This window comes from Tursiops truncatus, chromosome 17 (assembly GCF_011762595.2).
Source record: "Tursiops truncatus isolate mTurTru1 chromosome 17, mTurTru1.mat.Y, whole genome shotgun sequence".
NCBI classification, from domain to species: Eukaryota; Metazoa; Chordata; class Mammalia; order Artiodactyla; family Delphinidae; genus Tursiops; species Tursiops truncatus.
The window spans coordinates 78211877-78226719 of NC_047050.1; the positions used below are offsets into that span (position 1 = coordinate 78211877).

At 54.7% G+C, this 14843-nt stretch overlaps 1 protein-coding gene across 15 annotated transcripts; it reads right to left on the minus strand.

Annotated features, from left to right (window-relative positions):
- Nucleotides 1–263: 263 nt before the first annotated feature.
- Nucleotides 264–13362, minus strand: ZNF7 (zinc finger protein 7). Of its 15 annotated transcripts, none has more exons than XM_033842732.2 (6): nucleotides 13006–13362; nucleotides 11809–11966; nucleotides 11593–11640; nucleotides 10948–11074; nucleotides 6485–6601; nucleotides 264–4805 (listed from the first exon to the last, which is right to left on the minus strand). In XM_033842732.2, the coding sequence occupies exons 3-6, from the start codon at nucleotides 11593–11595 to the stop codon at nucleotides 3022–3024; spliced, it is 2031 nt and encodes a 676-aa protein (XP_033698623.1). In that variant the 5' UTR covers nucleotides 11596–11640; nucleotides 11809–11966; nucleotides 13006–13362; the 3' UTR covers nucleotides 264–3021. The 15 variants fall into 15 exon arrangements, with proteins under 15 accessions (XP_033698623.1, XP_033698624.1, XP_033698621.1 ...); XM_033842733.2 differs by having other exon boundaries at nucleotides 11593–11637; nucleotides 11809–11969; XM_033842730.2 differs by having other exon boundaries at nucleotides 11809–11969.
- Between the last annotated feature and the right edge of the window lie 1481 nt (nucleotides 13363–14843).

Sequence of the window (14843 nt, forward strand, 5' to 3'; positions counted from 1 at the left end):
TCACAATGTCTCGCCAGGTGACACACGAATACTACACATCTTTTTCACATGGACTCAGCTAAGAAATGACTCCTCACCCTGTACTTCTGCAGTCGATATTCTAGACTGGAATGCAGAGCTTGAGATGTATTTCTATTGAATTCTTGGTTGTATTGGGACATTTAAGTGAACAAAGCACACTAAGAAGAGAGAGGAAAAATAATCCCTCAAAGGCTGGAGGCATGAAGTTTTTACCCAAGTAAACGAGGCAGGACTGCCACTCGGTCAGAGGCAACCGGCAAACAAATGGGCCAGCTGTGTTCCAAGAACCTTTATTTGGTCACACTGAAATCTGATTTCAATATAATTTTCAAATGTCACAAAATAGTCTTTCCCCCCCAACCACGTAAAAACGTTAACCCACCCTTAGCTCGTGGCCTGATAAAAGGTAAAAGCAGGCACATTAAAACCCTGACGCTGATCCGAGCAACCACGGGTTGGGAGCAGCACCAAAAGCTGAAGCGCTCAGGAGCCCACAGGGCCCTCGGAGGCGGAGCCAAGAGGCGGAGCCAGAAGGCGGAGCGTCAGATGGGCTACAGCTCAAGCAGCTGCCTTACTCCTTGGCTGTCTGTGATTGAGTTCCTGGACATGAGGGCATTTACAGGACTGACTCTGGCTCAGGTTCTGGGGGCCGTGTAGGTCCCAGTGCCTTCAGGCTGATCAGCAGGCCTCACAGATGTGGGCACAGGTCCGCATTTGGCCCACGGGCCACACAGTCAGCCAGCCCGACTTAGGACTGTGCTGATCCAGAAAGAATCCAGGTGCTGAAACAGATTTAAGGCTGGTCCCTCTGGCCCTTTTTGGCCAGCCTGCAAGTGCTGTTAGGGGAAAACAGAAGCATCCTACCCAGTGCAGAAGCTGGAGTCCAGAGGCCTTCCACCCCTTTGTCCATCATTACCGGAAAGTGGCCAGGAGACAAATCCCTTGTGGGGACGGCACACCCAGCGACAAACAGCCTTCACAGAGCCAGAAGGCGAGAGCACGGGGCCTCGGGAGGCCCTTCCAGCACATGGTGGCACCAGGCGCCAGTGGAGGGCGCGTGTGGCACGAGCACCGGGACCCTGACTCTTGTCCCATCCTTGGGTGGCTCACAAAGCCTAAGATGCAGCCCACTCACATGTGCCCACCCTGCCCGGCTCTGATGGCGGTGACCACCTGGTTGAGCACACCAGCCGAGGCGGGAACATGATCTCTGCACAGTCTGTAGAAGTCCCTGCGCTCTCGCACTGACCCTTCAGACACAAGCTCTGGGTGGAGCAGGGGACGGCCGGGGAGATGGGGTTACAGCTGCTGCAGGGGCACAATGACTGCATGGTGTCCTCCGCCCAGGGCGGGAACACCCCCGAAGGTGCAGGTTGGGGGATGATCCTCATCCCCAGAGACAACACTACAACCTGAGAACATGTCATACCTTTTGTCAGGTGAACTGGCAGATCAGGCTGAGCTGCCGTGGGGCTGAGTCCCTGTCCACGTGCTGAGAACGAACACTCACGTGAACTCGGCCACCCTGAACTCCACTGTCCCCAGCCCCACCAGGCCCTCCAGTACACACGGAGCAGCAGTTTCCCCTGATACAAACCCATGGGCTGATTCTGGGCCATGTCGCACAAGGCGATCTGGGCTTCACCCAACCAGTGTGATGGTGACCCAAGTCGTGTTGCAATAAATCCTGAAGTGACCTACGTCCCTCAGGTTCACCTGTCCGTACATGGGAGAAGTGGCTTCTCTGTGGCAGGCCGCCCTTGGCCTGTGATTATTGGCAATGGCACCAAAGATTGGCAGGTCTCCGGGGGTGGTCCTGGGTGGCAGCCTGTGCAAATGACACACCTGGTCCCGAGTCACCACTGCCGAGTCCAGGGCCCCAAGCAGGGCTGGACTTGATGCTACATGTCAGCCTCATCCTGTGGCTCACAGGCCTTGATGAGATGCTCTGTGAGCTGCTCTGCAGCCCCAGCCTGTCAGTCAGGTTCACCAGAGGGGTGGGCGGAGCGGTGATCTCCCCAGCACATTCTTTCCACCCGTGCCAAGAAACCAAGGGCCCTGACCACTCTACCCTGGCTGTTTCTCCAGGCTGGGCTGGCAGAGAAAACCCAGGGAGAAGGTGATGTGGGCGGAGCAGGCTCGCTCACGCGCACCCGTTGCTCAGCACCCGTGGGGCCCTCTGCCCTGGGACCTGTGGGGCCCACAAGACCACGCCGACACACTGATCCTGGTGAGCAGGCATCTCCACCGTCCTCAGGCCTGTGAGAAGGCACGGGCTCGTGTGTCTGCTCGCAGACCTCCCAGTTTGGGCAGTCCCCGTGGCTGGAGTTTTGAGGACGTCTGGCCAGCAGCAGCCAACAACACACATCCCAGCCTCTGGTGGTGTTCTCGGGGCTGAGGTGAGTCTCCTGCAATGCTGAGGGCCGGGCTGGGAATCCCAGTGAGGGCTGCGCATCTGATCCTTGTAACCAAAGCAGCTGGGCTCTGGACGTAGGGTGGGCCAGTGACACTGTCCCCGGGCCCGGGCACTGCTGCTGGAGCCAGCTCCTCCCCAGAGGCCCTGCCGGGGGAGTCAGGTGAGGGGGACTGGCCACGCTGCCTGGGGCCCCGCGGACACGAGTGAGCATATCTTGCTGCTGAAGCCAGTCTGAGTACCTGGTGCTTAAGGAAGACGTCCTGGGTAACTTCTTTCAACCCACTCGTCTGGCGGGGCTCACGGGGCTTTTCTCATGCCTCTTCCTCGTCCGCAGGACCTGGGGTCTTCCCTCTGTGAACTCAAATGCTACACATGTGCACCTTGATGTGAGGGACACGGGCTTTACTGAAGGTCAAACGTGCCAGCAAATAAACATATACCTCATGTGAATCTGGATGTTCTCTCTCCTAAGAGAGCAATTCTGAATCTTTCACGACATTCTAAACCGTCAGTATAAATGATCCCATAATAAGTTAAGGCTGTAGGTTTATTCACATTTATACACATTCGTAAAGGTGAGTGGTCTATCCCATGTGAATTTTCTGATGCTGAGTAAGCCTTGAGCTCCTGTTAAAAGCTTTGCCACATTCATTACATTTATAAGGTTTCTCTCCAGTGTGAATTCTCTGGTGTATAATTAGATGCGAGCGCCATCTGAATATTTTTTCACATTCATTACATTTATGAAGTTTCTTTACAGTATTAACTTTCTTACGGCTCACGTGGGTAGAAGCTTCCAGAGTATTCCCATACTCGTGGTACCACTGGGCTCGAGTGTGGATCCTCTGGTGCTCGATGAGGTACGAGCTCCGGCTGAAGGCTTTCCCACACTCGCTGCATCCATAGGGCTTCACCCCAGCGTGAATGATCTGGTGCTGGAAAAGGGTGGAGTTCTGACTGAAGGCTTTCCCACATTCACTGCACTTATAGGGCCTCTCCCCCGTGTGCACCCGCTGGTGTATTGTGAGCTGTGTGCTCATACTGAAGGCTTTTCCACATTCGAGGCACTCGTAGGGCTTCTCCCCTTTATGGATCCTCTGATGGTAAATGAGGCTTGAGCTCTGGCTGAAGGCCTTCCCACAGTCACTGCACTCATAGGGCTTCTCTCCAGTGTGAATTCTCTGATGCTGGATTAGGTGTGAGCCCTGGACAAAGCCTTTCCCACATTCTTCACACTTAAATGGTTTTTCTCCAGTGTGAGTTCTCTGGTGGCGAATAAGCCGTGAGCTGCAACCAAAGGCTTTTGAACACTTGTTGCATTTATAAGGTTTCTCTCCAGTATGCGTCAGCTGATGCTGACTAAGGCGGGAGACCCACCGGAAAGCCTTCCCACACTCGTCACACTTAAACGGTTTCTCGGTAGCATGCAACCTCTGATGTGCAACCAGGCTGGGGCTATCCGGGGCTCTTGGGAGCTGAAGTTTCTCCCCAGCGTGCATCCGCTGGTGCTGAGCTAGGGTTGAGCTCTGGCTGAAGGCCTTCCCACACTCCTGGCATGGGTAGGGCCTCTCTCCCGTATGGGTCCTCTGGTGCCTGGCCAGCTGAGACTGCTGGCTGAAGGCCTTCCCGCACTCCCGGCAGCCATAGGGCCTCTCTCCCGTGTGGACCCTCTGATGGTGGATGAGGCTAGAGCTCTGACCAAAGGCTTTTCCACATTCCTCACACCTGTAGGGCTTCTCCCCAGTGTGAATCCTTTGATGCTGAATGAGTTTCGAGCTCAGACGAAAGGCCTTCCCACACTCGGTGCATTTAAACGGCTTCTCTCCAGTATGGATCCTCTGATGCTGAGTAAGCTGTGAGCACAACCTGAAGACCTTCCCACACTCCTCACACTCATACGGCTTCTCGCCATGCAAGGTACTCAGATGTCTCCCCTGTAAGCAATCAGGTAATTTTTTTTGGCACTCCTGGCAGCTGTTAGGTCTCTTCTGTGTATTAATTTCCTGATGCAGAGAGACATCTGAAGTAGATCGGAAACTCCTACCACAGATGTCACATCTTCGCAAGGACCCCTGACTTTGATCACGTCGACAACCCAGGCGGCCACCACTCCCCCGCTCGCCACACCCCTGGGCCTCTTCCTCAGCGAAGGTCTCCCTGGGAGCCACAGTCCCTATATTCAAGCAGTTTTTCTGGAAGAGGGAGGTTGGCTGACTCTCTGAACAGACCTCGGGATCAGAGGCATCTCCAAAGCCAGGACTCTGGGGAAAGTCCTGGGACGGGGTTTTGACCATGACCACATGGGATTCTGATTTTAGACGGTCAATGTCTTCACAGGCCTGCTCACTCTCGGTCCCGATTGTAGAATCTGAAATGAACAGGAAGTAAACTGCTGCTTATCCCCTGTGCTCAGAGGAAGGACAAAGACTGGAGGATGGGGCAGGGGTGCACACCACCCCTGGGACTGAGCCCCCTCCCAGACAGTCTGCGTTGAGCACATGGAAAGACGCTACAAGAAGTCAATGCCTTTGACAGTTCTCAAAATCTGGTTTCATTCATACTTCATTTTATGCACTCATTCAGTTACAGTGTACTTGGCAGAGTGCAAAGAGCTTCCCTCCTACATGGGGGAAAGGTCCTCCCACGTGGAACTAGCATGAGGAAAAATCTACAAAGAAGCAAAGTGAGCTCGATAGGGTGGGAGGTTTAGTGAGAGGCAGGGCTAGGCTGAGAGGTCAGAGGCTCCTGGTTGCAGAGAACGTAGAGTGAGGAGGAAAGAGAGACTGAAAACTGTGAATAGAGGGATGTTAGATACCAAGAAAAATGAGGTGCAAGAGCTGCTGAGGGGCACACAGGTGGTGAGCCCAAGAGAACTAGGCCTCCAGCTGTCCACTGGGTGGGGTTCTGAGAAGGACCCCAGGCCTGAACCCTGTGGCATCCAGCTGCCGCCAAGCCACGCCCTCTGACGCACACCTGGCCGCATCCCTTGCTAGTCTGCCCCTCAGCTTCCAGGCAGCCACACCCGCTGGCCATACTGACTCCTCCTTCCCATGGGTTTCTGGAGGGTCCACCTACGCTGCCTGCCCTCCATATGGAGGTTTGGAGTGATGTGGCCACCAGCCAAGGAATACCTGGGGCCCAGAAGCTAGACTAGGCAGGAAGGATCCTCCCCTACAGGTTTCATAGAGGACATGACCCTGCCCATACCTTGATTTTGGACATCTGGCCTCCAGAACTGAGAAACAGTAAATCTCTGCTGTTTTAAGCCTCTAGTTCGTGGTGCTTTGTTACAGCAACCCCAGGACACTAACACAGCCCTAGAGCCTTATCTGAGAGGTTGGGGTCACCCAGGGCCCCAAGAAGTTCCAGAGGGAGCATGGCGGAGGGAGGGGACAGCTGCTCAGAGCCACACTTAGTGCTCCCCTTAGAGCCACATGTGTGTACCTGAGCTCAGTAAGACTATTAGTAAAATTACACGGGCTTCCCCGGTGGTGCAGTGGTTCTGCCAATGCAGGGGACATGGGTTCAAGCCCTGGTCTGGGAAGATCCCACATGCCACGGAGTGACTAAGCCTGTGTGCCACAACTACAGAGCCTGAGCTCTAGAGCCTGCGAGCCACAACTACTGAGCCCAAGTGCCACAACTACTGAGCCCACGTGCCTAGAGCCCGTGCTCCGCAACAAGAGAAGCCACTGCAATGAGAAGCCCATGCACCACGATGAAGAGTAGCCCCTGCTCGCCACAACTAGAGAAAGCCCGCGTGCAGCAACAAAGACCCAACGCAGCACCCCCCTCCGGCAAAAAAAAATTACAAACTGAGCAAATAGTGGTTCAAAAACAAACCGTTTTTGCCATAATGCGTGGGTGTTTTGTGCCCTCGCTTTTCTGTAGTTCAGTCTCTCCTGAGGCTGCCCCACCACCCGTCTACACTTCCGGACCCACCCCATGGCATTCCCAGGCAGCCCAGCAAGCCCACGTGGGTGGCACCTGGGGTCTGCCTCCAGCCTCCCGCCCGCAGCCCTCTCACCCTGTGCCCGGAAACCTCACCTGCCTGGGAGGTCCTGGCTGCCTCTCTCCCCTCCGCTCCTTGCAGGTCGAGGACCCATGGCTCCTGCCCCTGTTCCAGCCGGGAGATCAGCTCAGGCTTGAAGACCAGGAATCCTGCTGTGGAGGCGGCAGAGGAGGAGATGGCATTGGTGTGGCTGGGAGTGCAGCTCAGCCCTCCCTTGTTCCCAGGAGTGAAGGGCTGGGGGCTACTGGGGCACAGGGGCCCTCTCTGTCCAGGTCTGTCGCCTCCTGAGGCTGGACACAGAGGAACTCCTGGACTCCCAGCCTGTCCCTGTCTCCATCCACACAGGGCCAGGATCCTCAGGGAGCCCTGTCACACGAATCTGCCTAGTACAGGCCAGCTCTAGCCCAGGGGGAGAGAAGCCAGGCACTGCCAGCACTTCCCTCAGTCCCTCAGTTCCGAGAGCAAGGACACCCCAAGAGATTGACGTGGTTAAAAAACAAGACAAACAACAACAACAAATCAACAAACAAAATGGATTTTAAATCCGAAGGTGTGAGGACTTCCGTGGCAGTCCAGTGGTTAAGACTCTGTGCTGGGCTCCCCTGGTGGCGCAGTGGTTGAGAGTCCACCTGCCGATGCAGGGGACACCGGTTCATGCCCCGGTCCAGGAAGATCCCGCATGCTGTGGAGCAGCTGGGCCCGTGAGTCATGGCCGCTGAGCCTGCGCGTCCAGAGCCTGTGCTCCGCAACGGGAGAGGCCACAACAGTGAGAGGCCCGCATACCGCAAAAAAAAAAAAAAAAAAAAAAAAAAAAAGACTCCGTGCTTCCAACGCAGGGGGCACGGGTTTGACTTCTTGGTCTGGGAACTAAGATCCCACATGTCGCGTGGTGCCGCCAAAAAATAAAATAAAATAAATAAAAAAAAAAATCAGGTGTGAAGTCCAATGGTCACCCAGAAGCTCCAGCCTCGAGTCCTCATATAAAAAGCCCTGGGGGGCCTCGGCAGAGGGGTGGAGAGCTGCAGGCACCCACCTGGCACCTGCCTTCTGGGGCCGCCAGCCCCCATGCTGTGGGCCAGCCGTGTGATGTGCTCCCAGCCCATCCAAGGGCTGGCCAAGCCCTCTGGCTGGAGCACACCTCAGGTTTCCAGCCGTGTGGATGGAGAAGGGCAGGCAGAGAGAGCCTAGGTCGAAGTCTCAGGTGATGGCAGGACCCTGAGTTGACCCACAGTCAACATGAAACAGGTGTTCTTACCAAGCACATGTGCAATGCTCACAGAGAAACATCCCTGGGCCAGTCAGGAAGGGGATCAGGCACAGGCCACAGAACAATACCACAGACTGCACCTGATCTAAATGCAACTGGACATGACAGCCACCACAACAAGTAGCTCAAAACTATTAGCTACCTGAAAACGAAATGATGAATTACTAAGTGGTATTTACTGTAAGTAAATTGTATTTACTATAAGTCAAAATTTGTAGGGCGCAGCTGAAGCAGTACTTACAAATAAAATTTCACATTTTAAAATATGTTGACCAGAAACAAGAATGATTGGGGGCTTCCCTGGTGGCACAGTGGTTAAGAATCCACCTGCCAGTGCAGGGGACACGGGTTCGAGCCCTGGTCCGGCTCCATGCCATGGAGCAACTAAGCCCGTGCGCCACAACTACTGAGCCTGCGCTCTAGAGCCTGCAAGCCACAACTACTGAGCCCTTGTGCCACAACTACTGAAGCCTGTACGCTTAGAGCCGTGCTCCGTGACAAGAGAAGCCACCACAGTGAGAAGCCCATGCACCGCAACGAAGAGTAGCCCCGTTCACCGCAGCCAGAGAAATCCTGCGCGCAACAAAGACCCAATGCAGCCAGAAATAAAATTAAAATTAAATAATAAATTTATTTTTAAAAAAAGAAACAAGAATGATAAACACAGAAAAGGTAAATATTAAATTCAAGGAGTTGTAAACAAAACAACACAGCAAACACAAATAAATAAAAAGGGAGAAAATAACAAAAGTGGGCAAGATTCAATGAAAGAGCACCCCTTCCCCCCAAAAAAACCCAAAAGCTGGTTCTTCAAAAAGATAAAAAGCATAGTCTTGTGGCAAAACCAATCACAGGGACTTCCTTAGTGGTCCAGTGGGTAAGACTCTGTGCTCCCAATGCAGGGGGCCTGGGTTCCATCCTTGGTGGGGGAACTAGATCCTACATGCATACCACACCTACGAAGTCCGCATGCTGCAACTAAGAGTCCACATGTCACAACGAAAAGATCCTGTGTGCTGCAACAAAGACCCAGTGCAGCCAACATAAATAAATATTTTTTTAAAAAACTAACAGTCAACACAGTGAAAAGATGCTGCCAAAAAATAAAACAAACAAGGGAAACAAACACAAACATAATAGAGATTAAAAATAAAGAGTATTATGAACAAATACACGCTAAAAAAATTGAAAATCTGAAGGAGTAGATCTATCTGTACAAAAACTAGAAATGACAAAATTGGCACAGGGGAAAATCCGTAAGCTTGATAGACCATGAGGCATTAATAAAACGTAAATTCCAGTCAAAGACCTTCCTTCCCCAAGGGCCCAAGGCCCAGGTGGTTTTACAGGTGAGTTCAACCAAAAACTCGAAGGTTCAATTAATTCCATCTATATAAATTCTTCCAGAAATTAAGAAAGACAGCAAAAGCTTCCCAACTCATTTTATGAAACTTATATGCAAAAAATGTCAAACTATATAATGACAATTCACCAAAAAAAAAAAAACAAACAAACAAAAAACCATACAAGTCCATTTGGCTTAGGAACAGGGATGCAAAAATCCAAAATACAATACTGACTACCTGAGTCCAAGAGGTTATCAAAATGCATATGTAAATATCATGACTTAAGTAGAGTTTATTCCAGGAATATACGGAAATATGCCAATGTAACTTATTAGACTAACAGGCTAAGGAAAAAAAAAAACATATGGACATCTCAATTAATGGAGGAAAAGAATTTGAAATATCCACCTGCCAATGCAGTGAACACGGGTTCTATCCCTGCTCCGGGAAGATCCTACATGCCGCGGGGCAACTAAGCCGGTGCACCACAACTACTGAGTGTGCACTCTAGAGCCTGTGAGCCACAACTACCGAAGCCCGCGCGCCTGGAGCCTGTGCTCCGCAACAATAGAAGCCACTACAATGAGAAGCCCGCACACTGCAACAAAGAGTACCCCCGCTCGCCGCAACTAGAGAAAGCCCGCGCACGGCAACGCAGCCAAAAACAAAAAACAAAACACCGAAACTCTTCAGCCAACTTCTGTCCTTAGTTACATGCATTCCCTTTAAAATCAGAACAAAACAAGCATGCCCACAGCACTCCTAACAGCACGGGCGCTCTGGCCATTGCTAAAGATCAGGACACATGGGGGCCAGGAGGGAAAACACCAAGCTTTCACTTGCAGGCCCCTCCTTAGAACATGATACCAGAACTAGCAGGGAGTCCAATGAAGTGGCCAAATACAAGGTCTATCCTCCAAAATCAAGAGCATTTCTCTATAGCAGCAATAATCAGCTAGAAATATAACATAACAATGATACATTCACAAAACAACCTAAACTGAAGATCAAACACCAGACCACTGTGGAGGAAATGCCCACACTCTAATAACGTCTGCAGAGGTAAGTAGGTAAATGGAGACACAATGCACGGTCTTGGGTGGGAACAGTTAACAGAAAGGTGCCAGTTCTCCTCACACTATCTACAAATTCAAACCACTCCCCTATAAAAATTCCAGTGCAATTTTCAAGGAACTCAAACTTATTCTAAACTTACACGAAAGAACTACTCTGTTAGCCGTAAGTAAGTGAAATTTTAAAAAGAATAAAGAGCGAGAGCTGCCCCACCAGGTATTAACATGCCACAAGTCAAAGCAATCAAAAGTAATACTAATAACAGAACAACCTAACAAAAAGCAGAGAGCTGCCCCCTAACAGACCAGAGCTCAGAAACACACCATCACACATATGAAAAAGGCAGCTCTACAAATCAACGGGAAAGGATGGATTGTTTAGTGCTGGGGAAACAGCTCAGTGTGTGGACAAAGATAAAAAAGGATTCTCGGGGCTTCCCTGGTGGCGCAGTGGTTAAGAATCCACCTGCCAGTGCAGGGGACACGGGTTCAAGCCCTGGTCCAGGAAGATCCCACATGCCGTGGAGCAACTAAGCCCCTGCGCCACAGCTACTGAGCTTGCGCTCTGGAGCCCGTGACCCACAACTACTGAGCCCGCGTGCCACAACTACTGAAGCCCACACGCCTAGAGCCCATGCTCCGCAACAAGAGAAGCCACCACAATGAGAAGCCCGCACACAGCAACGAAGACTGAATACAACCAAAAATAAATAAAATAAAACAATAAATAAATAAATATATATAACAGAGGCCTGGCTAGGTGGGTGCTGACAGATGACGCAGGGGCTAAGGGTGTCCAGATGAAGCCTCACCTAGTCCGGCCACACTGCTGTGGTTCTCGAGCATCACCTCCTTGTAGAGGGCCCTCTGGCCAGGGTCCAGACACTGCCATTCCTCCCGTGAGAAGTGCACAGCCACATCACCAAACGTCACAGCCTCCTGAAAGGACACACACCAGTCCCCCAGGGACCCCTGGGTGTCTCAGGCACATGGACCACAAGGTTGGGTGAGACAGTCACCAGGCCCCTTTGGCTCTAAAATCAAGGGGAGGAGAGAATTCCCTGGAGGTCCTATGGTTAGGACTCCGCACTTCCACTGCAGGGGGCATAGGTTAGATCCCTGGTCAGGGAACTAAGATCCTGCAAGCCACGCAGTGTGGCCAAAACAGTAATAATAATAAAAGAAAAGAAAATCAAGGGGAGGGACAGTATGGAGAAGGGGGAGGGACCCAGACTACGGTGATATACAACCTTCCCCAGAGAGCCTCAGGCAGGGCCCGGTCTGGGCAGGTGTTTGCTCACTACCTTGGCAATGGGCATGCCGGAGACCGGCAAGGGTCACAGTGTGGAGCCAAGGGAGGGTCTAGGTCCAGGCCCAGTGGGCAGGGAGGGTGCCCAAAGGAGGAGGAAGGGGCCCTCCCAGAACGAGGGAGGGAACGGGGGAAGTCAGACTCCTACCATGCGCCTGCGTGGGTGGGGATCCGCGTGTCCCGGCCCAGAGACCTGCTGGAAGTAACGAAAAGGTCAGAGATCAGTATCCTGGAGGCCCCAACCCCTGACTTCCAGGCTAACCGAGGGGCGTGGTACTACGTTCCCCCATCCTTTACCTCCAACCCCAGGTGTTCTCTGGCAGGGACTTGGGGCGGGGCCAAAGTCGCCATGGCACCTGAGTACCTGCCCCCCGAAGCTCCATTCATCTTTCAGAGTGTGTAGTATGTATGAATCACTCCACAAACATGTAATGGGTGGTTGCCACGGATGCCAGGTGCTCAACCAAGCAATGGGGATACAGTAGTGAACAGTACACACAGACTTTGCGTTCACGGAGCAGTCTACTGGAGAAGAGAGTTAAGTGACCACAAAAACAAATGCAAAATTACAGCTGTGATAATAGCACCGAAGCACAAGAAACTCTGAAAGCACTTAAACGAGGAAATTCTGACTTAGTCTGATGGGTCACTTCCCCTAGGTGCTAACTTGGCTAAGGTAATGGAGGCGGGGAGGGCACCGCAGGCAGCAGGAACAACGTGTGCAAAAGGCATGAGGCAGGAAAAACCGGGGCTGAATGAGCCTGTGGGGCCGCAAGAGGAAGCATGATGCGACTGGGGGCTCGAATAGACAGGAACCGGAAGGACGGACTGCACGGACAAGAGGAGTCGGCACGGGACCCCACCCCAACCCCAGTATATAAACTTGGCCCCTCTCCAGGCATCTCTCTGGGAGGTCAGAATGAGAAGCGGGCTTCCTAGGGGAGCTTCTGGCTCTCAAATCGGCTTGAGGGCCGAAGCCCCAGGCCGTGAGGGCAGCAAGGCTGAGGCAGCAGTGACCACTGTCAGGTGGGTCCCCACCTGGGCCTGGCCAGTGCTGTATCCTGGGTCCCCTGTAGAGAATCGCAGGCCCTTAGCGGCAACCAGAATTCAGAGAAAATACATATCTTACTCCCCCAAGGTACAGCCCTTTTTGCCACCCTCACTAAGTCTAGGCCTTCGACGGACAGTGAGGGAGGGAAAAAGAGGGCCCTAGAGGGAGATGATTATGCAGGTAGGATAAGCAAGGATGCCCCTGGAGCAGGCCTAGAACCGGCGGGAAGGTTACGAGGCTGCCGCGAGGCCGGATCTGCGGGACTCCCCCTCCCGCCTCCCACCTCTGCCGGGCAAGACGGCCAAGGCTCGACCACCACCCCGCCAGGCGCCCACGGGCTCTAGACAGCCGCCCGCGCCACCCGCGCTTCCCCGCGGAGAGGCCGGGGAGGGCGGGGCCTGCAGAGTCGGAGGCGGGAGGGCGCTGGGGCTGGTAGGCGGCCTCTCCGCCCGAGGGCGAAGAGCACGTGCGGCGCCCCGACACTAACCCGCGCGTGTTGCATCGACTCACCCTCCCCGGGGCCGCTCGAGGACCCACCCGCGGGACGACGCCGGAAATGGGCCTCGGCCGCCCGCGGCCGCTCTGCCCCGCAGCCTTCCGGCCGTTCTGGGCGTTTCGGAGGCTCGGCCAACTCGGTGGTTCCCAGCCGGCCCCCGCCCCCGCCTCGGAGCCGGCGAACGGGCGGGGCCAGATCGCTGGGGAAAGGATGGAGCCCGGAGAGGGCGGGGCGGAGTCCGGTAAAGGGCGGGGTCACAGTACGGGGAGGGCGGAGCCGGGGCCCAGGAAAGGCGTGGGTCTGGGCCCGGTGTCTCTTGGCCTGGGGTCGGGGAGCGGACCCGGGCGAAGCGGGCGGAGAGCCTGAAGTTCGCCTGGGGACGATCCCGCGCACCTCCGGTCACCAGTCCGAGGGCGCTGGTCCCCGCACCGGTTCTATGTGCTGGTTTTTCCATAGCAGAACGCACCCGCTGGGCACGTTCGAGGCCCCAGGACTACGGAGACACCCCCACCCAGGCCGTGTCCGGGGTGGAGGGGGTACGTGGTGCGGGGCAACGGCCTGCTGGGGGCGCAGAAGAGCCGTGTGCAAAGAGCAGGTGTTCTGCACCTGGTGGGGCAGATGGTCCAGGCGGAGGTCACCGCAGTGCGGCGGGGCACCGACAGCTCAGAGATGAGGCTGGGAGGGCCCCAGAAAGGGTGAGGTCCACCAGGAGAAGGAGAGGCCCAGGGGAGGGTCGTCACCCGGGACTCCGGGCTGGGGTCCCTGGGTGCATCGCGGGGTTCGGGGCAGCAGGACAGCCCAGGACCTGCCGAGAGACCGGATGGGGTGGGACCGGATGGGGTGGGACCCCGAGGTCAGGTCAAGGCTTCTCCTCGCTGCGCCCCCACCCATCCCCAACTTCGTGTGGCCCCCGGGGCCACCTGTTCTGGGTGTTCTCCCAGATCCACGCTGTCCTGTGTGTAGGGGCGGGCACCCCAACTTCTTTGGAACTCAGCAGGAGCCTCCCCAGGTCCCTGCAGCCCTGGGGAGGACGCTGTCTGCGTCTTCGGAGGCCTCAGCTTTGTGCGGCCCCGGTCCCTGGAGCTCTTCACACTGGACAGCCCTGGAGAGGGAAGGGCGGGGGAAGGGTGCGCAGAGCTTTTCGCGGGGAGGGCCCTGACACCCGACTTGTCGACGATCCAAATCCCGGGGTCCCAGGCAAAGCCGCTGTGAAATTGGTGCAAACCAAAGTAAGGAAATGGTCAGAATCAGCTCCCGGACCGACTCCTAGGGGAGGTGGAAGAGAAAAGCAAGTACGCTCGGAGGAACTAGCTCCTCTCCCTGGGCCCCTGTGCGGCATGGTCCCGGCGCTCCCACCCCACACCTCCCAGCTCGAACTCAACTCTCCCGTCCCCACATCCTCCCTGCTCACGCTCAGAGAGCATCTGTGCAAAGTGTGAATAAACGAAGGAATGGAGAATGGGAAAGGGCTGGGAATATGCCTGCTTCCTAACCTTAATCGCCAGCCAAGCGCTCAGGTACCCTGAGCTCACTGGTGGTCCTGATCTACTTACTGGGAGACTTCCTGCTGGAGGGTCTTCACACTACTCCATCTAGAGGAGGGGCTGGCAAACCTGGGCCCTAGCCTGGCCCCCTCAAGGTAAGAATGACCCAGGGAGCAAGAGGGGGAGCCAGGGCTGATGCTTGCGTCTGTGGACCCTGAGGACAGAGCCATCTCAGCCACCACAAAAGCCTGGCCCAGAGTGTCCACCCAGCAGACATCTGGGCAGTGTGGGAGGTGCAGGTACCAGGGCACTGAGGGTGCTGCCCGGGAGTGGGGTGAAGGAGACTGCTTCTATCCACTGCAGGCCAT